Source organism: Mauremys mutica, chromosome 7 (genome assembly GCF_020497125.1).
Source record: "Mauremys mutica isolate MM-2020 ecotype Southern chromosome 7, ASM2049712v1, whole genome shotgun sequence".
NCBI lineage: Eukaryota > Metazoa > Chordata > Testudines > Geoemydidae > Mauremys > Mauremys mutica.
In genome coordinates this window covers 76,782,308-76,808,559 of record NC_059078.1, presented here as the reverse complement: position 1 = coordinate 76,808,559, position 26,252 = coordinate 76,782,308, and the positions used below count along the sequence as shown (strand labels likewise).

The window sequence follows — 26,252 nt, the reverse complement described above, 5'->3', positions numbered from 1 at the left end:
GGCAGCAGAAAATAAGGAAAGCCACAGAAAACACTTCTTCTCTGTCTTCCAGATATGTTGGCTTTCTCCTCTTGCTGAAAATGTTTTGACTTTACACTATTAAATAAATAAATAAATATATATATATATATATATATATATATATTTATATAAATTTGTAAATTAGCAGGACAACAACGTCTCACTGGGGAAAAACCTTCCAGTATTTACAATATTTTCTATACTTAGAATAAAGAATATTTAGGACATGCCAGAAATACTGCGAACATTGAAAAGTTTGAGGGTTACCACTATACCTCATTCTTACCATAAAAAGTTTAGATTAAAAAAAGTTATGTTTACCAAATAATTACTCCCTGCCATGTTCTTACCAAAACATGTGCATCCATGAGCTGAACCATTTTAGATTTTATTTTGATGATTGCCTTAGTAAGGCTAATGCCAATGAAGCAACCATGGACAGCAACAAAAATATATGTAACCTGTCTTGCACAGATAATTTAAAGCTACAGAACTGGACAACAAAATACTGATTTTTACATCATTCACTAAGGATACGGGTAAATCAAACCCTAGGCCATAAACAAATCTAGTAATTTCATGTGCACTACATAAATACAACAAATAAAAGGAGATAAAAGAGGAAAGGTTTTCAGTAGAGGTAACTGAAAACCACCCCACTTCTAGGCTTCATGCCTGAACCACAACTTTGAAGCACTGTTTACACAGCCATGGAACTGATGGATGGATACAGCTATGGACCCTTCAGTGGAAGGATATGGGGCCACATAGGGTATTGTTGTGCACAGCATTTTGGAGCACTAGAGTGAGCCCGGCTAGCTCAACCCAGCTAGGAGACTTTGGCTCCCACATGCTCCAAAACACTGTAGACATACCCTATGTGGCCTCAGACACTTCCACTGAAGGCCAACATTCTTAAAGCGTTGCTCTTAAAGGAAGAGGGGAAGGTAGAAGATTAGAGTAAATATGCAGAATCATCCCTCCCAAAAAACTGGTTACAGGCAAATAAATGTCTTTTCATCTTTGATGTAGCCTCCATATACTCTCATGGTGAGAGGTTAGTTAGCAATACAATATTTTGGGAGATGAATTAATGAGTTCTATTTAAACAAAGAACACAGAACTGCCCTTCCAAAGCAATCCAAGTCCACAAACAAATGGAATGAGTAATGTTGTGTAAAATTCTCAACAGAACTTCAAATAGCAGTCCTGCAGATTGCTATGATGGAAGTGTTCCAGAGACATGTTATCAAGGTTTCCTTCGCCCTAGAAGAATGAGTTCTAAATTGAAGTACTAACACCTGAAACAAAGCATCACATATTCAGTGCAAAATCTAATCCACTTCGATAGCTTGAGTGGAAATCACACTCCCCTTACTCTGATCCAGAAGGCTATGCATTTAGGTAACTTCCTAAATATCTGAGTCTGTGAAATGAATACTCAAAGACCATTTATATCTACAATGAGGATTTGAGAAGGCAAAACAGGAGATTAATAGTCTCATCAGAATTTGCATTATATTTGGTAAAAATTATGTCAAACAAATCAGTCTTCTTGGTGCCAGAACAGACATGGAATAGGACTCTGAGAATGCCACCAATTTGTACGTGGCCATTTTAGGACTGGATGTTGCCTGGAAACACAATTTATTTGGCATCAATATCTTAAGGTTGTTTGTTTAGCTGTGAACTAAACAGCCAAGTTAAAACTAATAAAATTGACCTCCAATTCAGCCTCAGGACATCTGAAGACCAGAAAATTCTTAGGTCCATAACCATGTGCTATAAAAGCCTATGAAATTGTAATCAACCTAAAATTGAAATGCCAACCATATTGCATTATGTCATCATAAACCCCTTAGCTGTAGCTAGCAGCCATATGATCAGATTATTTTCCCTAAAACAATTCAACTCCTTTCACTGATATAGAATACGGTCTTCTAATGCCAATTTCACAATTTGTTCCACAACTGAAAGTTTGAGAAAACTGAGTGGAAGAATGACAAAATTACCACAGTAACATACAAATCGAAAAGCCACATCAAGCAAGGCATGTTTTCTTTTAACCTGGTGTAAAATGGAACACGTAATTTAACTTGGCGATTACTGCTAACAGATGAAGACATTATGTCTAGAGATAACGCCTCTAACAACTTCAATACACAGATTTTTGACAAAAACTGTTTTTAAAAGAGTATCAGACTGATAAAAATCATGGTAAAATTCAAAGACAAAATCTAAAAAGCATTAAACAATGTAACACTGAGAAAAAAGTAAAGCTTATAGTAACATTTGTTACACTGAAATACAGGTTATATTAGTCATACCATCTACTGGTAACATACTACAGTATCAGTTGTTCCAGATCAGAGCAGTGGTCTAGCTAGTCCAAGGTCCTACTCAGAGTGTTCACATTTCTTTTAAACATAAAATTTTGAAAGGCTTATAACATATCCATTATTATTCGTGCTAGGATGAAACTAACAAGAGAAGTCTCATCCCAGTAGCTTTAAACTAGGGCTGTCAAGAGATAAAAAAATCCATCATGATTAATCACACTATTAAACAATAACAGAATACCATTTATTTAAATATTTTTGGATATCTTCTACATTTTCAAATATATTGATTTCAATTACAACACAGAATACTAATGGTACAGTGCTTAGTTTATATTTATTTTATTACAAATATTTGCACTATAAAAAATAAAAAAAATAATACTTGTCAATTCCCTCATTGCAAATACTATAGTGCAATCTTTTTATCATGAAAGTTGAACTTACAAATGCAGAATTGTTAAAAAACCCTCATTCAAAAATAAAACAATGTAAAACTTCAGAGCCCACAACTCCACTCAGTCCTACTTCTTGTTCAGCCAGTCACTCAAACAATTTGTTTACATTTGCAGGAGATAATGCTGCCCGCTTCCTGTTCACAATGTCACATGAAAGTGAGAACAGGCATTCCCATGGCACTGTTATAGCCAGCGTCAAGATATTTATGTGCCAATGCCCTAAAGATTCATATGTCCCTTCATGCGTCAACCACCATTCCAGAAGACATGAGTCCGTTCTGGTGACAGGTTCTGCTCGATAATGATCCAAAGCAGTGCGGACCGACGCATGTTCATTTCCGTCATCTGAGTCAGATGCCACCAGCAGAAGGTTGATTTTCTTTTTCGGAGTGTTCCTCTTTGAAGACTTCTGAAAGCATGCTCCACACGTATTCCCTCTCAGATTTTGAAATGCACTTCAGATTCTTAAACCTTGGGTTGACTGCTACAACTATTTTTAGAAATTTCACATTGGTACCTTCTTTGAGTTTTGTCAAATCTGCAGTTAAAGTGTTCTCAAAACAAAACATGTGCTGGGTCATCCTCCAAGACTGCTATAACATGAAATATATGGCAAAATGTGGGTAAAACAGAGCAGGAGACATACAATTCTCCCCCACAAGGAGTACAGTCCCAAATTTAATTAATGCATTATTTTTTTAATGAGTGTCATCTACATGGAAGCATATCCTCCGGAACGATGGCTGAAGCATGAAGGGACATACGAATGTTTAGCATATCTGGTACGTAAATACCTTGTAATGATGGCTACTGAAGTGCCATGCCAACGCCTGTTCTCACTTTCAGGTGACATTGTAAATAATAAGCCAGCAGCATTATGTCCCGTAAAGGTAAACAAACTTAGTTGTCTTCGCGACTGGCTTAACAAGAAGTAGGACTGAGTGGACTTGTGGGCTCTAAAGTTTACATTGTTTTGTTTTAGAGGGCAGTTACGTAAAAAAATTTACATTTGTAAGTTGCACTTTTACCATACAGCTCTTGTATGAGTTGAACTGAAAAATACTTTTTTTTTGTTTGTCATTTTTACAGGGTAGATATTTAATCAAAAGTAATATAAAGTGAGCACTGTACACTTTGCATTCTGTGTTGTAACTTAAATCAATATATTTGAAAATGTGGAAAAACGTCCAAAAATATTTAATAAATTTCACTCGGTATTCTATTGCTTGACAGGGCGATTAAAACGGATTAATCGTGATTAATTTTTTTAACCATGATTCATTTTTTTACGTTAATCACATGAGTTAACTGAAATTGATCCACCACCCTACTTTAAACTTAAAAACAAACAAACAAACAACAACAGTTTGTTAGGCTTTTAGAGGATCTTACAACTGAAGTAAGGTGCTATTTGTATGTACACAATTTATAAATACACTAGTTTCAGAGTAGCAGCCATGTTAGTCTGTATCCATAAAAACAGGAGTCCTTGTGGCACCTTAGAGACTAACAAATTTATTTGAGCATAAGCTTTCGTGGGTTACAGCCCACTTCATCGGCTGCATAGAATGAAACAACATAAGAAGAGTATATATATACACACACACATACAGAGAAGATGCCATACCAGCTCTAAGAGGCTAATTAATTAAGATGACCTGTTAACAGCAGGAAAAAAAAAACTTTTGTGGTGATAATCAAGATGGTCAATTACAGACAGTTGACAAGAGGTGTAAGGATAGTTATCATATGGAAAAAGATTCAAGCAGTGTAATGACTCAGCCATTCCCAGTCTCTATTCAAGCCAGAGTTAATGGTATCTAATTTGCAAATCAATTCAAGCTCAGTAGTTTCTCATTGGAGTCTGTTTTTGAAGTCTTTCTGTTCCAAAATTTACACCTTCAGGTCTGTTACTGAGTGGCCAGAGAGGTTGAAGTGTTCTCCTACTGGTTTTTGAGTGTTATGATTCCTGATGTCAGATTTGTGTCCATTTATTCTTTTGCATAGAGACTGTTTATACTGTGGCTACCAAATTGGATGTATAAATTGTTCATGTATTTTTACATCCTATCAAAATGGTATATATACACACTCCATTTCAGAGTGTTACAAATATGTATTAGAAGTATAAAAGGGTTGGTTAAAGTTTAATCAAACAATCCATTGACAAAACTGGCAATTGAACAGTACGCTAACAGCAAAAGAATTTTCCCTTCCTCTTTTTTCAGCACCTTTTTGGGCTTTCCACCACCACTGTATAAAAAAGGAAAGCACCTGAATAATCTTGTATTGGCCACTGTTGGAGGCAAGATTTTGGAATAATTGGACTGCTGATCTGATCTGAGATGACAGTTCTTATGTAAGAACTTTAGAAGAGAAAAGCAAGAATATTTAGAAGAGTCATAATCTTTACCTCATCACATTACGCTTGGGTATTGCACAACTAATCAACTACTTGTTGATGCAACACCTGAGAATAATTTCAGCTTTAATTGAATTTTACCCTGTCTACAGACCAACCATTAACTGTTATTTTTACCTAATTTTGATGCATGACATATTAAATCGTATATAGTATATCAAAACTCGGACACAAACAGTCTGGAACCAAATACTGCTATCAAAACTTTATAAGCTCAAGTTTCTTTCTTAAATAATTACAAACCTGTTACTAGCTACAATGGACTATAATTTGGTGAACTGCAGACAACTGCAGAACTACTGTAGCTTATTGTATATAATTACAGTAGCCTTGTTTAGAAGAGAATTGGGAAATTTAAAGATGAAAAAGTATGTACATCACATAAAATATTCTACAAAGAAAACAGATGAAATTTCAGACTACTCTTGGCCCCCTAATAGAGCATCACAAGGCACAAAGTAAACAGTTATAACTAGAATTGAAAGATAGCTGCTGCTAATAAATTTCATTTTACCAAGCATTTCACTTTAGATTAGTTTTAAAACAGATCCTTCAAGCACAATCATGAGACCCACCGTGATGTTTTCAAGATCAAGATGTTTGTTGTGGACAGTTTCACAGAGCCTCCGTATTTTTTCCTTAATTTTGTTCATGTCTTTTTCATTTAACAGCTTGGCAGAAGAAGCGTCTTGCTCTAGCTCCAAAAGCCGAATCATCAGATCTAGACTAGCTCTGTCTAGATCCATGTTCAAACGATCTCTACTCAGGATGTACATAAGAGCCGCTGTACAAAGTGACAGATTCTTGAAAACAAAAAGACAAATATAAAATTGTAGCGGCACTTGTGCTAGATGAAGAATGTACAACACATGAAGATTTTTTTAAATAGACAAAGCTGGTGATTTGGGAGAGAAATTTGTCAGACTTTGCCTATGCCACCACTGAAGCTAGTAACTATATGTCTGAACACTGTTCTTTCTAGCAAGATACTAACAGTTTTCCTGGCCAATGCAGACAAAGCACAAATCACTTAATTCATTTTACAAAATCCTGCTAGAGACGCAAAGCATTTGAAATTTACCCCAAAGCAGTCAGTGTCACAGAGAGAAAAGCAGGGGATAGCAGGTGGAAACTTCATGAGGCAATGGCAACACAGAAGGGAATTATAGGAGGGAGAGGAGAGAAGGGGAGGCAGCAGGGGTGCTGGCGATATTGTTTGGCAGGGAGTGAAATTTTGGTTAGCCAGGAGGAAGACGAGAGAGAGGAGATAGAAATGAAGGTGGAAGAGGCTGCAGGGATGAGGGCAGGGTCATATGAACACCAACCAAGTGAGCAGGGAATCACTGCCTGAACTTGGTTAGGGATTCCTAGCACAGAGCTTCAACATCTTAGTGAAGTCTGCCGTGGAGATTCCCCAAACCCAGGAAAATGGTACCCATTGAGGTAAGGCTTCCCCAGTCTTGCCCCCAAGAAGCTTGGCAAGAACCCATCCTCCACTAAGTGAGCAAAGAGCCGAGGTCTCTCCTCTAATGTTTTCATCCTCTGGAGAATTGGGGGGGGGTGAACAGTGGCCCCTTGATAAAAAGAGAGGGACACCACTCCACCCTTCCTCAAGAATGCAACAGTAAATCCTCAAGGGGATTCAAAAAAGCAGAGGGAGGTCACAGGGCTCAGATGCACAAAGATATTTAGTTTCCTAACTTCCACTGAAATCAATGGAAGTTGGAAGCCTAAATATTGTTATGGATCTGGGTCAGGGTGCCAGAGGTAGGTGGGTAGGCAGAGAGTAAATATGAAAAGAGTCAGTCTATTGGTTACCAACCCCACCTGCTCCTCATCATTCAAGATCAGCACTTTTCTTGAGTTTGTAATTAGTTGTCCACCATTCCAGTAGACCTCCAAACAGTAAGCAGAACTTTCATGAAGCTGAGAGCTCTGCCAGGCAGACACCTCCCAGAAACCCTCAAAGAAGGTGCTGATCCTGTTGACATCTGAAGGGAAAGGAACTGATCAACAGTGGGCTGGCTGGTCAGATGGAACAGAAAGAGAGGAATAGGCTCTTGCTAAAATTAAAGGCTTGGCTGTTCGTATGCAGACCTCAAAAGATCATTAGGATGACTGCATTTACACCACAACCTAAAGGCAACTGCTCTATAGACATGCTAAGATTTCTGTGAGGACAGTCACCCCTAACTTCAAAAGCCTTCTTGCTAACCCCCCAGGCCTTTGCTGCCCATCCCCTCCAGTGTACTCCCACTATTCAGCTTGTTCTGCATTCATACTGCATTAGTTCCCTCCCTCCATTCTCCAACCCCTATTTCCTGCCATTTCCATACAGCCCCCAAGTCCAGTTTTAAATGTTTAAACTGGACCACAACAAGGGACACAGCCTGGAGGGTGGGTGAGGGATAAGGGAGAGAGATGGCATAGACTGTGTTGGAGTGGTTATGTTGGGGGGTATCAATGAGTCACACAGAAGTAGAGTTTGAGGGAAGGGGACAAAGATGGTAGTGGCAATGGAAGAGCTCAAGGTTTCTGTGCATGTGCACATAGAAAACCTATTTAAGCCAATGAATCTGCTAAGGGAGCTGATAAGCCTCCCAAAGGCTTCAGTGAAGTAGGCAAGCAGAGAAGCTGGGAGCTATGTGGGGAAGCAGTGAGGTAGGTGAGATGGCATGGGTCAGGTGGGAAATAAGCAGAAAGATAACCTGGGTGCCAGGGGGCCCTAGGACAGCAGGACCCTCCTTAAGACACTGAGCAAGTAAAGGAGGATTATTTTATACCTCAGAAAGATTATAAATCCCTAGCTCATTTAAGCAGTTTGGTCATGTCATGTGTACACATCTTTATACACTGGTCTGGCTGACAGGGATTTGGTTCATATTGAATATTTGCTTAAAAGGTTTAGCTCAACACCAGAAAAATATAGTGTGCGCGTGCATGCAAATCCACACGTGTCAGTTTAGGAATTCTGAACACAAGCCTGTGATGAGAAGAGATGCTGAGCAATAGGGTGAGGGGGTCAGTGATGCAAGATTTTATAAAATCCTAATTTTGGATTCATCACAATATAAAGATTTGAATATTAGGGCTATGAAGTTTTCCCAGAAAATATTCTCTAGACAATCTATTTTAACAAGGTAGATTTTCAGAGAAATGATTCCTCCAAACAAACATTGTAGAGGGGACGGGGGAAAAAAGAGAAGAGATGGGTAAAAAAATAGGGATTATGACAGAAGTCTGAAGGCAACCTTAACTATGGAATTGAAACTTATGCCTCTAATAGAGTTCAGGAAAAAAATAAAAATAAAATCTTCAACTCTTGTTACATACACACCAAAAACTGCAGGCCAATTACTCCCACTCAGAAGAATTTTGATCTTTGTCTCCTCGTTCTCATTCTATTTATATTCCAGCTTGTGGGAACAGATGGAAATTTTCAGAGGTTCAGCATTATATTTCAATTTATTCTATATTTCTGAATTATTCACATGTTCAAGACATTAGAAACATGTTTTTGCGTGTAACTGAAAATTTTCATGAAAACATTTATTTTAAAAATTAATAATCTACTACTCTGAAGCATTCACAGCATATTCTGAAAAAGATAGTTAATCAAGAAACTGCAGTTTAAATACCAGTTTACCAATTAGGTGGAACAAGTATTTTTCAAAGATGACAATTTGTATTTGGGAATAACTCTGAGATAACTGGTAATTTTATTGTGCCTACTGGGCACAAAATAATTTATTCATTGCAACTACTATTTCATACCCTCATTAGGTAAACTAACAATCTTATTATCTCAAATCCATTATAGAGTAATAGTTGCAGTAGAAGTAATAATTGATCATCAACATTTATTTCCAATTATGTTGTCATTTGGGGCAAAGCCTTTTCTCTTTCCCAAACTATCAACTGTCTCTCTGTCTCTCTCTCTCACACACACACGTTTCCTTCTTCAAAACCGTTCTAAATCCAAGTGAAGCTAGCACTACCTATGTCATGAAATGGACACAATGCCATATGGTACAAGTAATTCAATTTTTCTATTTTGAAGTAACTGTTTCCCCATTTCCTTTTGGATGGGCTTGAATTCTGTGTTGCTCTTGTTGAGACTTGGGGGCAAAATCTATTTCTAATCATTTGAACAAAATTAAAAATGTTAGTGAAACACAGATGTTCAATGCAACAGCAGTGAGGAAGTATGCAGCGGGATTATTTCATGTAAAGCATAAATATGTATGTCCAGTTACAGAATATCACACAATTATTGACAAAAACATAAAATTAGCTGTTCAGAATGTCTTAGTCTCTTTATCTAAAATACATTTAAAAGACATGGGGGGAGGGATAGCTCAGTGGTTTGAGCACTGGCTTGCTAAATGCAGAGTTGTGAATTCAATCCTTGAGGGGGCACACTTAGGGATCTGGGGCAAAAATCTGTCTGAGGATTGGTCCTGCTTTGAGCAGGGGATTGGATTAGATGACCTCCCGAGGTCCCTTCCAACCCTGATATTCTATGACATTATATGAAAACCTAACTTTTCAACATATTGAAAGTGGATGTTTACTTGGTCAAATATATTTCTGGAAAAAAGTAACAATTTAAATGTTGTGGTTTTTTGCTGCAATCATATATTGCAAGTACTTTTTTGAAACTGGTGTTTTAGTTCATCTGAAAATAAAGAAGTGATGGCAATGGTCAAAGACAACATAGTACAAGATGTTGTTGCACATGCGTACCATGCATTAGCCAAAGCAATGAGCTCCAAGTTACTCCCTCAACAACTTTCCTGTCACACAGAAATGGCCTGTGTTTGGCTACCCTCAGCTTCATGACTACATGAGATCTTATTTAATTTTAAAATGTACTTATTAGCATTTCCATGGCTCTCATGACCACTATTTGATTACTTGCGGGAAGACAGCAAATTCAACATTATTCTCCCATGTATTTTGTCAAGTCAACATACAAGAGAGGTCAAAGAAACAGCTGGTTGGACTTCAAGATTTATTAACTACACAAAGGATCAAATGGATGTTTCCAAAATCAGCTTCTGTAACAATCCCTCCTCATGGCATTCTCCACAAACGTCTTGGGGACAAAAATAATGGCAGCTACAAGTCTTAGAAATGGTTTCCACTGAAGTTGAACCCAACTTGTGACGTTTGGGGGAACAGGAAAACTCATATAGCTTCAGTTTCATCTCACTGGTTAGGGTAGCTGATTTCTTTCAAGATCTTTCATTACTAGTTAATGCTGTGCCACCCTAAAACTTACAGCACTGCTTAAGAACACTAACATAGCATGTACACACTGTAGACAACTACAAAGGAAAAAAGGAGAATATCTACATTCAAGCTATTTTTACACTGATGCGTTTAAGTTTGGAGATAAATATCTGGATTATTCTTTATTTTTACTACAATGAAATTGGAAAGAAAAATAGAATATTAGTGTTAACTTTTCTAAGTACTACTTTTAAACTAAATGTAATGAATAAATTTAAAATGGATAAAAATTTGAAATCATAAACCTAAACTCAGAACCAAAGTTTTTAAGACTATGAATTTTAAACAAGCGTTATCAAGCCTCAAAAAAGTGTGTGGGGAAGGATGGGGCGGGGGGGGGGGCGGGGGAAAGAAATCAAGAGTTTTTGCCATCTTTGATTGCACACAAGAGAACACATGAACTCTCTTGAATTTCCCATGTTATAATTTCTGTGTAGACTTCTAAAGTCTGGCCAATATTTCCAGAAAAATGCTAAACAAATGCAATCAATCTATACTAAAAACCTAATAAATAAATTTCTATATTTCTACCATCTCCATTCATTTACGTATATCAATCCCAATGTGACTTGAAACTAACAAATTACATAGAATACATGAAATTTGAATACCTGGTGGTGTTGGGAGTCATCCAGTGTTTTGAAGACCATGGCTACCATTCCATGTGCTCTCAGGTGCATTCGGAAACTAGGCATGGCGCACTTTGTCGCCAAGCTAATAACACTGGAAAAAACAGACAGGCATTAACGTGTCTGAAAGTGACTATATTTATTTTAAAAAAGGCTAGTTAAGTAAACAAGTCTAATGAACATTAATATGTGTACATCAGAAAATCCAACTATTTGTGGGCTGATAAAAAGGCTTGTTATATATATTCTTGTACGGTTTACCGCCAATCTCTAATGGCGAAGATATGTAGCATTCTGTTTTAGAATTGCTTACTCATATTGGGCTAAGTCTTGTTTCTTCTTTTAATGTTAGCTACAATAGGGTTGCAAATGGATAACATCAAGTGTTTTAGGAACAACTTTTAGCTGAAAGAAAAACTTTCAGTAGTAAGACACACCAACTTGGTGAAGAGGATCAAGAAAAGTGTATTGTGAACTGACACCCTGGTTAAAAGTTAAAAAACTGTTTCTATTATATGCCTAACTATTTGTAATCCCTCCTCCCCATGCAATATTGTGAAATATCAATTTATCCTGAAGTTTCACATAGCTAATCTGAGGCCAGGTGGAGGATTGGATTTTGGTGGGGAAAGTTTGGAATAACCCAACAAATCACTTTTGAACTAGAGGAAAAAGAGGGCTCTGCACACCAAATCATCAGGTACGCACACCTCTCTTTTACTCCAGATCCTCCCCTCCCGTGTCCGTATTCAAAATGCCAGCTTAGAATGGGTAGTCATGGATTTGGGGGTGTTTTTGTTCCTTCTCTTCCCTCTCAGACTTTTTTTTTTTTTAAAAGAAGTGTGCTTTTCATAGCTCTAGTTACGACTGTCTGAATTTTCAGGTGTACCCAGCACAGCCTACCATCTAGGTTTTACAAAAGTGTTCCTTTAAAATGTGTGAAGTTTCTTAGCACTCAATTTTGTTTTAAGGCTTTCTTACCTTTATAATAATAAATTAAAAGCTTAAATGTCTCCAAAGGCGCAAGAGAAATAAAAAAAATCTTCTATAAAACCAAAGCAACCTTTAAAAATCATATGAGAACATCATGTTTAGATCTTTTACAGTCTCCAATCACAGCAACAGCATTCAAAGAGGTTCAGCTAGAAAACAAGGCTTCTAATTCCCCTAAGTCTACTGCTATCCTTACCCCCATATATCGTTTTCTTTGGAACACACACACACACACCTTGCAATTCGTTGACTGAACTTTCCTCCAATGAGTACAAGTTAGACCCTATATAACTTTAGAAGTAAAGAACAAGATTTAAAAGAATTCTGGAAATTTATTGTGTATTGAATGTGAATTAGGGATGTAAATACAGTTTAAGAAGTTAACAATCTAAAAATATTTCAACAGTTATCTGATTAAGCGGCGAGGGCCAGGCCCACTCCAGCTGGCGCAGGGCTGCTGGGGTCGGCTGGCCAGTCCAGGGGTTAACGGTTAAGGCGGGTTAACCAGTAAGACTAATGCTTACTGGTTAACATTTTGCATCCCTAACGTGAATAACTTAATTCTAAAATTGTTAGTTATATTGTTTATTTACATAATTGCATATATAAATAACGCAAACAGGAGGATTGAGATTTCTGCAAGTTATGTTAAATCAATCAACATTACTGCAATTTGTTGAGTTACCTGGAGGAAACGGTTGATTTAATATCTGCTTTTTAAAGTTCTGTAGCTGTTTTTGATACATCTCAGGATGCCAAATAAAATTTCACTGTCATCTAAATCTATAGTTCAAGGTTTTCTTCTACGATAATTGCAGTTTTGCCACAGCTGTACACAAAGAATTATACCAGTATGGAAGATAAAAGGGATTTTTTTTTTAAATTGCTGAAGAACCATTCTCTTTGGTTTTTTAGATCCACAAACTGTAGAAAACAGTGATCATGAATAAATATTTTCAACACGATAATTTATACATCTAATTCCATTTTTGTTAAGAACAGGATTTAATTGTACAATGCAAGATGCAAATCTAGAGATGAGCAAAATTTAACAAAAGACTGACTATAATCTAATGTTCATGTTTTACATTGCCAGAATTCTAACAAGGATTGATAGTTAACCCCAGGCCTGCAAAAGTTGCAGTGAGCACCAGTGTTGGCTATGGCATTCTCAATAGGAAATAAAGAACAGACTGTTGGCAGAATGAAGGAAACTTCAGCATGATATTATATTATCACTGTCAGTAAGTGTCTGGGGATGCTTTCCGCATATATAAATAATTATTTAAAAACTGAATTTTCTTTTAAAGAACAGTGGATAGATGCTTCCTTGCTTATAATCATATCTAAACAAAGAAAAGTTAAAGTGTAATCTTTGTCATCAAGCAGTACAATAGTAAATTTGGGGATGTAATTTTACTGCACAAAATCCTCTTTTATCCTTCCCCACATTATACATTCATACTCTTGATATTCTGTAAATGTCGTCTCCAATATTTTCAGATGTATTTTTGTTTTGTTTTGTTTTTTTGTTCCAGGCAGCAGAAACTCCAGGTAACTACTAACAACATTTTAAAAGTCAGATCCCATATTTAATAAAAATATATTTAACTCACTTTTTTCCTTTGAATACAATAAATATATACAAGATATTTTATGTTAATATCTCTCACCTAAGGCAACGTGTGTTTAGAGGCTGATTGCTCTTCAGTCCGCTTAGCAAGTACTCAATATCATCTGTGAACTCTTGATTTTCACCAAATTCCACTACATCATTGAAGTGCTTTACATGCTGAACAACAGTGTATAACTGGAAGATACAAATATATTTTGAACACAATAAATTGCTGTTGGGATAGATTATAAAATTAACACATTTAATGTTATCTTTAAAAAATGAAACAAATTTTAATTAATATTTTACTGAAGACAATTTAGGTCATTCAACTAATCAGACATAAAACCATTAACTTTAATGATGAAAGCTAAAGCCTCACTTTGACACTATTCCTTCAGTATATATTAGAAATACCAATAATTACCTTAAAAATTTCTTGAAAATACTTACTTCTTTGTCTTCTTTCCTACATTTCAATGCAGTTACTATCTCTTGATAGGGCTGAGTAGGTATTGTTACAGTTTTTATCACTTTGGGAGGTGGTGCAGGAGCCTTAAAAACTCCATCATCTTTATGAACTGCCTCCTTTGACGATAGCCTTACCTATCAATAAGAAAGTGCTTAAATGGGCAGATGTTTTGAGTGTGCAAACATATACCAAATACATACGGAAATAGAGCCGAGTGTGAAAGTTCAAATTCAAAGCTTGGGTTTTCTAAGACAGAGGTGTACCTGCACCATTCATCAAATCTGGAATATGCCAGATCACTTAAATGGTACTTTAAATATAAAAAACTTTATTTAAGAAAGAGAGAGACAGGGTCTGGTGGGACTTCAAAATTAAAAGAGCAGATGGAATCTTTTGCACTGATTAACTTTAACTGATCACCAGGGAAGGTAAAATTACCAAGTTTGGTCTTTAAAAAAAAAAAAGTTTAAATTCTTTGTTGCCTCTTACTACTACACTGACCATCTTACTTCCTGGAGGCTCCAAGCATTACTGAGCTGCTTGCTATATTCAGCCATTAGCACACTTTCCACTAGTCCTGATATGGGTATGACACTGAATTTTTACCTTTGTCCCAACACAGGTGGGTTGGAAATTATATTACCTAAAATTCTCACCACTGGTTACCTAGAAGCTGTTGTTCTAGTTGTGGCTGCAGCTAGCAGGAGATTTGTCTCCTGCCGTTGACCACTGAAAATGCTTCCTGTATGCAGGAGGCAGGCTTCCCAGCTTCTTCCCTAGCATAAGAGAACATGTATAGAGGAAGTGTTGTGGGGCACTGTGGAAACCTCAATAGATTTAGGATGCTTCCACAAATTAATGGAATTCTTCCTGCACTGGTTTTTATATGTACTCACATTTATATTTTATGCACGGCACCTATGAATTTTATCCTTTGAACTTGAACTAATGTGGACTGTTTGTGGGTGACCAATAGAGTCCCAAGGAGTGACACGTGGCTTATAGTACAGTGATGTTGTGTTGGACCTGAGGCTTGGAGTTGCCTTTAACCAACCAGTCGTTGAGGTACAGGTAAATCTGGATACCCCGACGCCTGAGGTAGGCCGCAACTACTGCCATGCACTTGGTAAACATCCTTGGTGCTGTAGCCGGGCCAAACAGAAGGACCACAATCAAGTAGTGGGTCAAACCAAATGTAAAACAGAGAAAGCATGCGTGTCCTGGAAAGATCACTCTGTGAAAGTATGCAACTTTCAGGTCAAGGGCGGCATACCGGTCTCCTAGATCCAGGGAGAGGATAACGGATGCCAGGGAGACCATGTGAAACTTTAGCTTCTTTAGGTATCTGTTGAAGTCTTGCAGGTCCAGGATGGGACGCAGACCACCCTTGGCCTTTGGGATTAGAAAATAATGGAAATAGAAACCCTTGTTCCAGTAAAGAGGCAGGACCTCCTCCACTGCCCCCAGCTGTAAGACCCCTGAACCACCTGCTCGAGAAGACTCTTGTGAGAAGAGTCCCTAAAGATGGAAAGGGGTGGGGGGGAGAGAGTGGAAATAAATTGGAGGGTGTAGCTGTGTGCCACCGTACTGAGGACCCAGCGGTCCGAAGTTATCACTGACCATGCTGGGAGGAAAGGTGGTTGCCAAAAATTGGGAAAAATCAGATCCAGGGAATAGACTGGTAGGTCGCCCTTGGGCGTACCATCAAAATGACTTTTTAGCTCCTTGCTTGGAGTGGGTCCAGCCTGACTGTGCAGAGGGTGGGGGTGGGTGGCTCATGTGCAGCCTATAGCCCTTGGGGATTTTGTGTTGCAGGTCCTGCCGGGGCTGGCTTCCTTGCCCCTGGGGTAGTTGCAGTTTGAACCGCTTACATGCCGGGACCGGAATGTAGAACCCCAGGGTCTTTAGGGTTGTTTGGGAGTCCTTCAGCCCATGTAATTTGTTGTCTGCCTGCTCTGCAAACGGGGCCTGGACATTGAAGGGGAGGTCCTGAATCAACTGCTGAGCCTTGGAGGACAAACCAGAGAGGAGCAGCCAGGATGCTCGCCACAGGTAGATGGCAGATGCTATGCTGCGGGCGGCGGAGTCTGCTGCGTCGGACGCCACTTGAAGGGCTGCCCTGGCAGCGGCCATGCCCTTATTGAAGATTGCCCGGAATTCTTTACGGGAACCTTCTGGGAGGGCATTCTCGCACTTGCTTGCGGTTTGCAGCATATTAAAGTCACAGCAGCCAAGGAGGGCCTGGTGGTTGGCCACTCTCAGCTGTAAGCTAGATGAGGAATAAATTTTCCATCCGAACAAGTCCAGTCTCTTAGAGTCTTTATTTTTGGGGGTAGCTCCGGGGAGCCCCTTGCATTCCCTGTGGTTAACTGCCTCGATCACCAGGGAATTTTTGGCAGGATGAGAGTAAAGGTACTCATACCCCTTAGTTGGGACAAAGTACTTACCTTCTACCTGTTTGGAAACGGGGAGCAGAGAGGAGGGGGTTTGCCACAAGGCGTTGGATATCTTCAATACCCCTTTTGGGGTCCTATAAAGGTAGCCAGCCAGACAGGCAGCGGCATAGACAGCAGCAGCGGCACAGCAGCTGGCAAACAGAGCTGTAAACAGGGGAGTTTCAGTGGGAGTTCTGTTGGAGGAGCAGGTGGTTGTATTTTGTGTATTGTATTTTGTAGTTTGGTAGGGGCAGTGTGCTGGGAGAGAAGCTGAGCCCTGATTAGGGGGTGGGACTTCTCTGCTTACGGATCCTATAAAGGTAGCCAGCCAAGCAAGCAGCGGCATAGACTGCTGCAGTGGCACAGCAGCCAGCAAACAGAGCTGTAAACAGGGGAGTTTCAGTGGGAGTTTGTGGGGGAGACTTAGAGACCTAGGCAGAGGAACTGACAGCCTAGTGAAGGGAGTGGGTGGTGGTCTGCCGGTGTTCTGGTGCCTGCTGGGGGTTTGTTTTGGTTTGTGTTTCTTGGACTAACAGGTTTTAGGTGGGAAGGCTATGACCGATACAGAGGCAGCAGTGAAAGACACAGTGCGGATGTCTGGATGTGGAAGCTGCGGCATGTACATGATCCTGGAGGGGGTACCTGAAAAGAGATTCATCTGCATGAAGTGCCGCCTGATAGACCTGATGGAAGAAAAGATCCGAGGACTGAAGATGCAGGTGGAAACTCTGGTTGAGTTTAGAAGGGGATTCGAGCGGATGATGGAGCAAAGACATGAGGAGGCTGAAGGAATAAGTTCAGGCTTGCAGATGGAAGCAGGACCAAAGAATTCTGAGGGGAGACTGCTGGGTGAGGAAAGTGGACGATGGAAGCATGTGACTAAGAGAACCAGGCAGAGGAAAAGACGGGCCAGTGAAGGAGAAATAGAGCTCAGGAACAGGTTTGCAGAGTTGGAAAATGAAGGAGGGGCACAGCAGGTGGTCGCTGAAGGCGAGAGGGCAAGGAAAAAAGAGAAGAACAGCTAGTCCTACAGGAAGTAGGGAGTTCGCCTGGAGAGAGCCTACTGAGCCCTTCCCCCCCCCCCTCGCAGGTTCCGCTGAGTAGCGTCTGCCACAAGTAAGGAAGCTCTTAGAAGGAAGAGACTATGGATGCTGAGCGATCCGCTGTTGTGACCTGCACAGGATGCGCCATGTTTGTCTTCCTTCCATAGGATAGAAGTGACTTTGTCTGTACAAAGTGAAAGCTGATCTTCATATTGGAAGAGAAGATTCAAGGTCTGGAGAAACGAATATCAACCCTGCGTTCCATAAAAGAAAATGAGGATTTCCTGGATAGACGTCAGGATCAGCTTCAGCGGGTACAATGTTCTGAAGAGTCAGAGCAGGCTACGCAGCGTGGACAGAAGGCCAGCGAGGATAATTGGCGGCATGTGACTTCCAGAAGAGGAAAAAGTACCAGAAACGTCCATGTACCAGAAACACAGATGCAGGTGAGCAACCGTTTTCATGTTCTCTCCGCAGGTACTAATGCAGAGAGTGGAGTGGATGATACATCTGAGGGAACAGAACAGAAGGAGACTCCACTGATTGGAAGGCATGAGATGCGCCGTCCTAGGGATGGGGGTTCCACGACCACCACTCCCAAGAGGAGGAGGAGGAGGAGGAGGGTGGTGGTGGTCAGGGACTCTCTCCTCAGGGGGACTGAGTCATCTATCTGTCGCCCTGACCGGGAAAACCGAGAGGTGTGCTGCTTGCCAGGGGCTAGGATTCACGATGTGACGGAGAGACTCCCGAGACTCATCAAGCCCTCGGATCGCTACCCCTTCCTGCTTCTCCACGTGGGCACCAATGACACTGCCAAGAATGACCTTGAGCGTATCACTGCAGACTACCTGGCTCTGGGAAGAAGGATAAAGGAGTTTGAGGCACAAGTGGTGTTCTCGTCTATCCTCCCTGTGGCAGGAAAAGGCCAGGGTAGAGACCGTCAAATAGTGGAAATCAACGAATGGCTACGCAGATGGTGTCGGAGAGAAGGGTTTGGATTCTTTGACCATGGGATGGTCTTCCAAGAAGAAGGATTGCTAGGCAGAGACGGGCTCCACCTCACAAAGAGAGGGAAGAGCATCTTTGCAAGCAGGCTGCCTAACCTAGTGAGGAGGGCTTTAAACTAGGTTCACCGGGGGAAGGAGACCAAAGCCCCGAGGTAAGTGGGGAAGTGGGATATCGGGAGAAAGCACAAGTAGGTGAGTGCAAGAGGGGAGGGCTCCAGCCCCATACTGGGACATCAGGACGATCAGTGAGTTATCTTACATGCCTATACACAAATGCAAGAAGCCTGGGGAACAAGCAGGGAGAACTAGAAGTCCTGGCACAGTCAAGGAATTATGATGTAATTGGAATAACAGAGACTTGGTGGGATGACTCACATGATTGGAGTACTGTCATGGATGGATATAAACTGTTCAGGAAGGATAGGCAGGGCAGAAAAGGTGGGGGAGTTGCGTTGTATGTAAGAGAGCAGTATGACTGCTCAGAGCTCCAGTATGAAACTGCAGAAAAACCTGAGAGTCTCTGGATTAAATTTAGAAGTATGAACAACAAGGGTGATGTCGTGGTGGGAGTCTGTTACAGACCACCAGACCAGGGGGATGAGGTGGATGAGGCTTTCTTCCAGCAACTAACAGAAGTTGCTAGATCACAGGCCCTGGTTCTCATGGGTGACTTTAACTTTTGAACCACAGGGGAATACCACAGCTATTCTTAAACCTTGGTCATATAAACTATAAAAATAAAGCCAATAACTTTGTTGCTAAAAATACCTTTGAGAGCACACTTTCTTATCCAGGGACTCAACGTATACATAGACCTCTTGGGCAATGGAGGACATGTTTGTTTTCTTGTCACAGTAACAATTCCTTTAGAGGACTGAGGCTAATCAGACCTCTACCATATTCCTGAAGTAATATTTTGACAGCCAGAATCCCAAATATTAAGTGAAAAATTGATGAAAATGAAAAGCCTATTCTATACACTATGAGGCCTCTATCCCTAATCTAGAGAGAATAGATTAAAAATGTTAATTATCTAGCAGTTTATTTAAAAAAATATATAGAAAGATTTGGAGGCCTCCAAGATTTTGTATCTAAGAAGAGCTATGAGCAAAGAAATCAGTTTTTGCTGTTATGTGAGTAGCTGACTTGAAGGCTGACCTTGTTAATTTATGCAGTGAATAAAAGGTTTAGCGTATTCAGTGAAGAACAACAAGTTTCAATCTAGATTTATGAGTGTTGTGCCTCACTGCAGTTTTTGTTGAAGGGATCATGGCCCTGAGACCTTCCCTTTTCCCCCCAATAATGTTAATAACTAAGAGTTATTTTTAAAAAGTGACTTAAAAGTCCCAGGCAAAATAGTTAACATTTTAGGGAGGCTCCACTATAAAAGGCAATGGGGACTGTGAAGTAATCAAGAAGGATCCGGATCCAATAGGCTAAAGTGGTCAACCTCAAAACAGAAGGGTGAAGGAAGTCAGGCTCATGTGGGAAATAACTGAAGAATTAGGACAATGGATGCCGAGGGTGTAGCAGTATTAAATTATTTACACTTTGATTACTTCAGTTGACTGAATATAAAACAAAAGCAGAGTCACTAAAACAGAAATCTCTTCACTTAAGTGACAGCTTCTAGACAAATATATAGGCCAAAAGCACTGGATTCTGTTTAACGTAACTGTTGACTAACACTGAAATTGATGAGTCTGGCCGGCCAGCAACCAACCCCTTTTCTCTCTCAATGACAATCCACTGATACATTCCTACCTGGAACAGACTGTATTCAGAATTATTTTTCATTAAGAATGGTTCATGGCACTTAGCCTTCTCCTTTCACCAATAATTTCTGTGGACATTTTTGTTATGTTTGATTTGTTCAGTCTATATATCCTAGATATCAGAGCAAAACATTATTTCTTAAAACGGTCTTATCCAGCTCATTAGAACAATTCACACGTCATTTAAAATATTTGATTTTCATATTTAAAAAGAACAATGAAATCAAGTTTTTAACTCTAGTAATTTTTTTTCCCTTTAGAATTTACTAGAGGATTCCCCCTCCAATTCAATTTCTTTTGACTCTTACACCCAGTGGCTAACATGACCATTTGGACTTCATTCTGAGTTACTACTACCCTGGCTAGCCTGTCTTCATCATTTCCAAATATTGGTCAGCGTTTAGGGAGAATTAATAAAGTTTTGAAGAAGAAGAAGAAGAAAAAAAAAGCCTACTCACTGGGATGGTTGGAATTTTCAATACTGGTTGTGCCGGTAAAGCCTCTGACTCTGGCTGGTTCCAGTGCCTAGCATTATACACAGCTTTTGTTGGAGACTGAAAAATAAAATAATTGCTTGTTATATCTTAATAGAAATGTAGCACTATCAGTGAATATTTTGCCAACAAAAAGAAATCTCATTTCTTAACATTTTATACCTGTTAATACTTAAAAAAAACTAAATGATGTTTCAAAATTAACTTACCTCTTTTCCTCATGTTCTCATTGCAACATCACAGGAATTTTACTTTAAATTAAGTTCCTTTTCAATACAAATTACTTGACACAGCTTTAAGCTGATTTGACCCCGACCATTCTAATTTTAAGAATGATAGGTAACATTCATTTCATGTTTTCAGGTGTAAAACCATGAATTTATGAAGAATATAACATACATATTTCAAAGTGAATATCCTTCTGATGTCTACATTAAAGCTTCTTTTAAATTAAAATAATTTTCAGCATTCCTACTGACTTATATTAGCCAAACTTATCTGTTATACATTACCAGCAGACATATACACTGAAGATTTAATTAAAAATGTAAAGCCAACATACTTGGATCTGGTCATTTATCTTAAATTGATGCATTTCGTTTGAGAATTTCTCTTATCCCATTGATACAGCCACGTGTTAAAATAGTTAGCAGAATTCTTTCTAACTGCTGCCCATACATGTGTCAGGACAAACCAAAAAAGAGATATATAAAAATGAAATTTTCCTCAGTAGTTTAATGAAAAAAGCTTAACACATGAAATAGCAGTTAAGGATAAATATACTAATATGATTTATTTTACATACGCCTGGAAATCTGATTCATAAACATAATTCAAGCAGTAAACTACATATTCTAGTTTTCCGTTAGATAAGCCCCCACTAATCATGTGAAGTAGCTTTTTCCTTTTGTATTCAAACTATTTTTAACGTTTAAAAATGACCAAAAAGGGAAGCCGTGCACAAGAAAAAAAAAGTCTTGTGCCCAAAAAGTAATGTAAACCTATGCCTAAAAACCCTATTCTTATTGGACTATGCATGCTCTCTTTGAAGGTGTAGTAAACATGACATTATGTACATTGGTAGGTTTCCTACTATCATAAATTTAAAGATTTTTGGGGAGGTCAGGAACAATCATAGAATATTAGGGTTGGAAGGGACCTCAGGAGGTCATATAGCCCAACCGCCTGCTCAAAGCAGGACCAATCCCCAGACAGATTTTTGCCCCAAATCCCTAAATGGCCCCCGCAAGGATTGAACTCACAACGCTGGGTTTAGAAGGCCAATGCTCAGAAGTGGAATTTCTACTGTGTGTCATGTCCACCAATTAGCTGCATTACTGTTAAACATTTGTATAGCACCACAATTTTTCACTGCTCTTTAGAGAAGAGAAAGATGGCTCCTGCCCCACAGAGCTTACAATCAATACAAATGAAACACAAAAAGATGACAGCAAAAGAAAAAAAAAAGAATAAAGGAAAAAAAGAGGAACAATAGCTGAAACTAGGGCTCCAATTATGTGATTAAAGGTATGTCTACACTGCAATTAGACACACATGGCTGACCCATGCCAACTGATTCAGGCTCATGGGGCTCAGCCTGCAGGGTTATTTAATTGTGATGTAGGGTGCAGGAGGGGTTTGGAGTCTAGCCCAGCACTGCTTCCCTGGAGTGGCTCCAGGGTGGCAGCAGCGCACACCAGAGCCAGGGAAGGTTCCCTGCCTGCCTGCCCTGGCCTGCGCCACTCCGGGGGTGGCAATCCCACGGGCCGGATCCAAACCCCTGAGCGGCCAGATTCAGACAATGGGCTATAGTTTGCCCATCCCTGTATTAGACCCTGGTAAACTGAACTTTCAAATCCTGGAATTTAATATCTAGGGAAATGGAGCCCAATAACAAACACATACTGCTTTATACTGACCAAAACTAGTCTTTCTAAAGACCCAGTAAAATTCATTCACAGTTTCTTATTTTTAAGATCACAATCAAATATCAGTGTGTTAAAAGTAGCCCCATTTAAATAAATACATTTCTGTATACTAAAAAAATTGGACATTTTCTGGAGATTTGTTTTCTTTTTTTTAAATTAAAGTGAAGTGGGTACTCATACAAAATAAGGGATTATTTGGTGCTTGCCAGGAGATGTGGAAGATTTTCCTTCACCTCTAACTCAATCCTGACATGTAATCCTCTGTATTTCCAATTCTGCATTTCTAAAATTTGGATTACTAATCAAGCCACGAGGATGTCTTAACAGTGATGTAGAGTAGTCCACAAGTAACCACAATACGGCCAAACTGTCATTTGTGTCTGAAGGCATATGAGACAGAGTTTCCTAGATTCAAATCTACAGACCTGCTTTAAGAAAAAACACACACACACACACACACACTCACTCACTCACCAGTACTGAATGTACTTAGGGTCAGTTTAATCTTAGAATTGGAGAAGGAAAGTGCACAACTCTGCATAAAACTTTGCAGGAGTGGTCTTAATTTACAGGACAACGGCACTGAACATAAACATGTTAAGAAACACTCTGATTACCCAGATGAAGTTTCTTCAAGTATTTGTATAAAACTCTGTTAATGCCTTTCCATTAATGAAACCTAGTGACAAAAGTTACAAATTGTAGAAAGGACTATTATAAAATGGCTACCCTAAAGCAAAAAAAGATTGATTTAAATGGTCTCCCATCAAGGAGTCTGAACTTGAACTGAAAGATGTATTGGGAAAATTTTCCCATCATGGACCATTGCTGCCTCTTAAACTACCTCCCACCTCAACTTCTAAATAATCCCATTTGTGATGACATACCTTCCCTGTGGTAACTCTAGTACTTCATTAATCTGTGCATTTATCAAACTAATTTCTTCACCCCCAGATCCCTTCAGTTCCTGGTCCAGATTACTGTGTGCCATGTTAGCGCTACACAGTTCAGCAGAAGCAGAGATCCAAGTACATTCACTCCTGCTTAGCTTCAACTCTCCTCTCCAGAGCCCCATTTTCATGTGAAATATTTTTTGTCAGATGTTGATTCCAGTTCTGCTGGTGCTTTAGATCCTCTTAATCCTTATATAACTGAAGGAATCCTAGTGGAAGCTACTATGTTTTTTCCCCCTTAGCCACTGCTTCTACAGGGATATGGGCTCTTCCTTGTAACAGAGCAAGGATAACTGAAGAATCAGCTGTGAAGAAGTTATGAGTGATCACTAAGTGACCAGTAAGTACCAGGCCGACTAATATTTTGGAAATTTGTTTTATGTTAGTCTATAGCAAAACTGGAGTTGAGAAACAGACCATTTAAATATGAACAATGTTGCTATGGTGAGCCTATTTTAAAAGGACTGATCAAGGAAAGAAAAAGCTCACCTGCTCAAACAGTTCAAAATCCCAGATTTCTCAGAAAAGTTTTGTTACAACACTGACTTTTTTTTTTTTTTTTGGTAATTTGTGAATGTGTTCTAATTTCCCCCCAAAATAGAACACACAACCTTTATAACAATTCCATAGGGATTAACAGGCTCACAAAGTGATTAACCTATCATTTTTTCAATTTTCTTACACAAAGGATACTACAAAACCTATTGATATCTATAATGAGTTCAAGTGATAGCCTTGTAATATATTTCCTATCTCACTGATTTCATCTGCATTTCTGCCTGAATTTGTCTCATGTATAAAAACTAGATTGGGATTTTGGGGTGCTATAAAATAATGACCTAGAGTGAGGTTTATAAAGAAAGCTTAGTGTTGCGTAACGGGGGAAATTCACTGTTTCACTGTCATTTTTGCAATGTTATACATTGTAAGATATAGTTAGCTGTATCTTTTGCTGAAGAGCAGAGTGGAGAGATCTTCACTCTCCTTCTTCATCCATTAAATGTGTAATGCTCTGCTTATAAAAATGACAGCTGCTGTTTTCATGCAGAGGGGGAGGGATAGCTCAGTGGTTTGAGCATTGGCCTGCTAAACCCAGGGTTGTGAGTTGAATCCTTGAGGGGGCCACTTAGGGATCTGGGGCAAAAATCAGTACTTGGTCCTGCTAGTGAAGACAGAGGGCTGGACTCAATGACCTTTCAAGGTCCCTTCCAGTTCTAGGAGATATATCTATCTCCTATTATTATTATATATTATTTATTAGCTGTTTGAAACTATGCCTCAAGAACATAATATTCTGGGGGGCGAGGGTGTCTGGTTTTTTGGATGGGTTGGCACGCAAGAGCAAAACTAATACCAATGATTTCATAATATGCACAGTTGTGGCTGTCATTTTGAAAAGATCATTTCCTAAAAGCATATACCAGGGGTCGGCAACCTTTCAGAAGCGGTGTGCCGAGTCTTCATTTATTCACTCTAATTTATGGTTTTGGGTGCCAGTAATACATTTTAATGTTTTTTAGAAAGTCTCTCTCTATAAGTCTATATATTATATAACTAAATTAGTGTTGTATTGTAAAATAAACAAGGTTTTCAAAATGTTTAAGAAGCTTCATTTAAAATGAAATTAAAATATTGATCTTACGCTGCCGGCCCGCTCAGCCCACCGCTGGTCTGGGGTTCTGTTCACCTAGGCCGGCAGCGGGCTGAGCAAGGCCTGTGGCCGGGACCCCGGCTGGGAAGGGTCTGTCAGCCAGAACCCAAGACCAGCAGCAGGCTGTGCAGGGCTGGGACCCAGAGGGCTGGGGGTTGGGTATGTGGGGGGCTGTAGGTGTCAGGGTATGTGGGGGGCCTGGGTATGGGTGGGGGTGCAGGAGTCAAGCAGAGGGCTGGGTGTGTATGAGGGAGGTACAGGGCTCAGGGCAGAGGGCATGGTGTATGTGTGGGGGTCAGGGCTCGGGGGTCAGGGCTGGGTGACTGCCTCCCTAAGAACTCCCAACCCTTCTGCTCCTTGTCCCCTGACTACCCCGTCCTGGGACCCCTGCCCCCAGCTGCTGCCCAGGACCCCACCCCCTATCTAAGCCTCCCTGTTCCTTGTCCTCGGACTGGACCCTATCCCCTACCTGTCCCCTGACTGCTCCGACCCTTATCCACACCCCAGTCAGACCCCCGGGACTCCCATGCCTATCCAACCACTCCCCGCCCCTGACAGGACCCCCAGAACTCCCAACCCATCCTTATGCTTCAACGTAAGGGGGTGTGTAGTTCAAAGTGATCAGTACTTCATAGCTGAATGTATACACCTTGGCTGAAGTCCAGCATCATGACAAAGTTCACTCATTCTCAATTACTATCACAGCCTACTATAATCCTCAG

At 39.8% G+C, this 26,252-nt stretch overlaps 1 protein-coding gene across 1 annotated transcript in view; it reads right to left on the bottom strand.

The window, feature by feature from the left end:
- WAPL (WAPL cohesin release factor) overlaps window positions 1-26,252 on the bottom strand; it is a 120,959-nt gene that overhangs the window by 13,800 nt on the left and 80,907 nt on the right. Inside the window, exons 5-9 of the mRNA XM_045024405.1 lie at window positions 20,963-21,058; window positions 14,226-14,378; window positions 13,831-13,967; window positions 11,147-11,258; window positions 5,816-6,043 (exon numbers count right to left, since the gene is read on the bottom strand). Of these exons, the coding sequence (XP_044880340.1) occupies window positions 5,816-6,043; window positions 11,147-11,258; window positions 13,831-13,967; window positions 14,226-14,378; window positions 20,963-21,058 (726 nt within the window). The remainder of the gene's footprint in view (window positions 1-5,815; window positions 6,044-11,146; window positions 11,259-13,830; window positions 13,968-14,225; window positions 14,379-20,962; window positions 21,059-26,252) is intronic.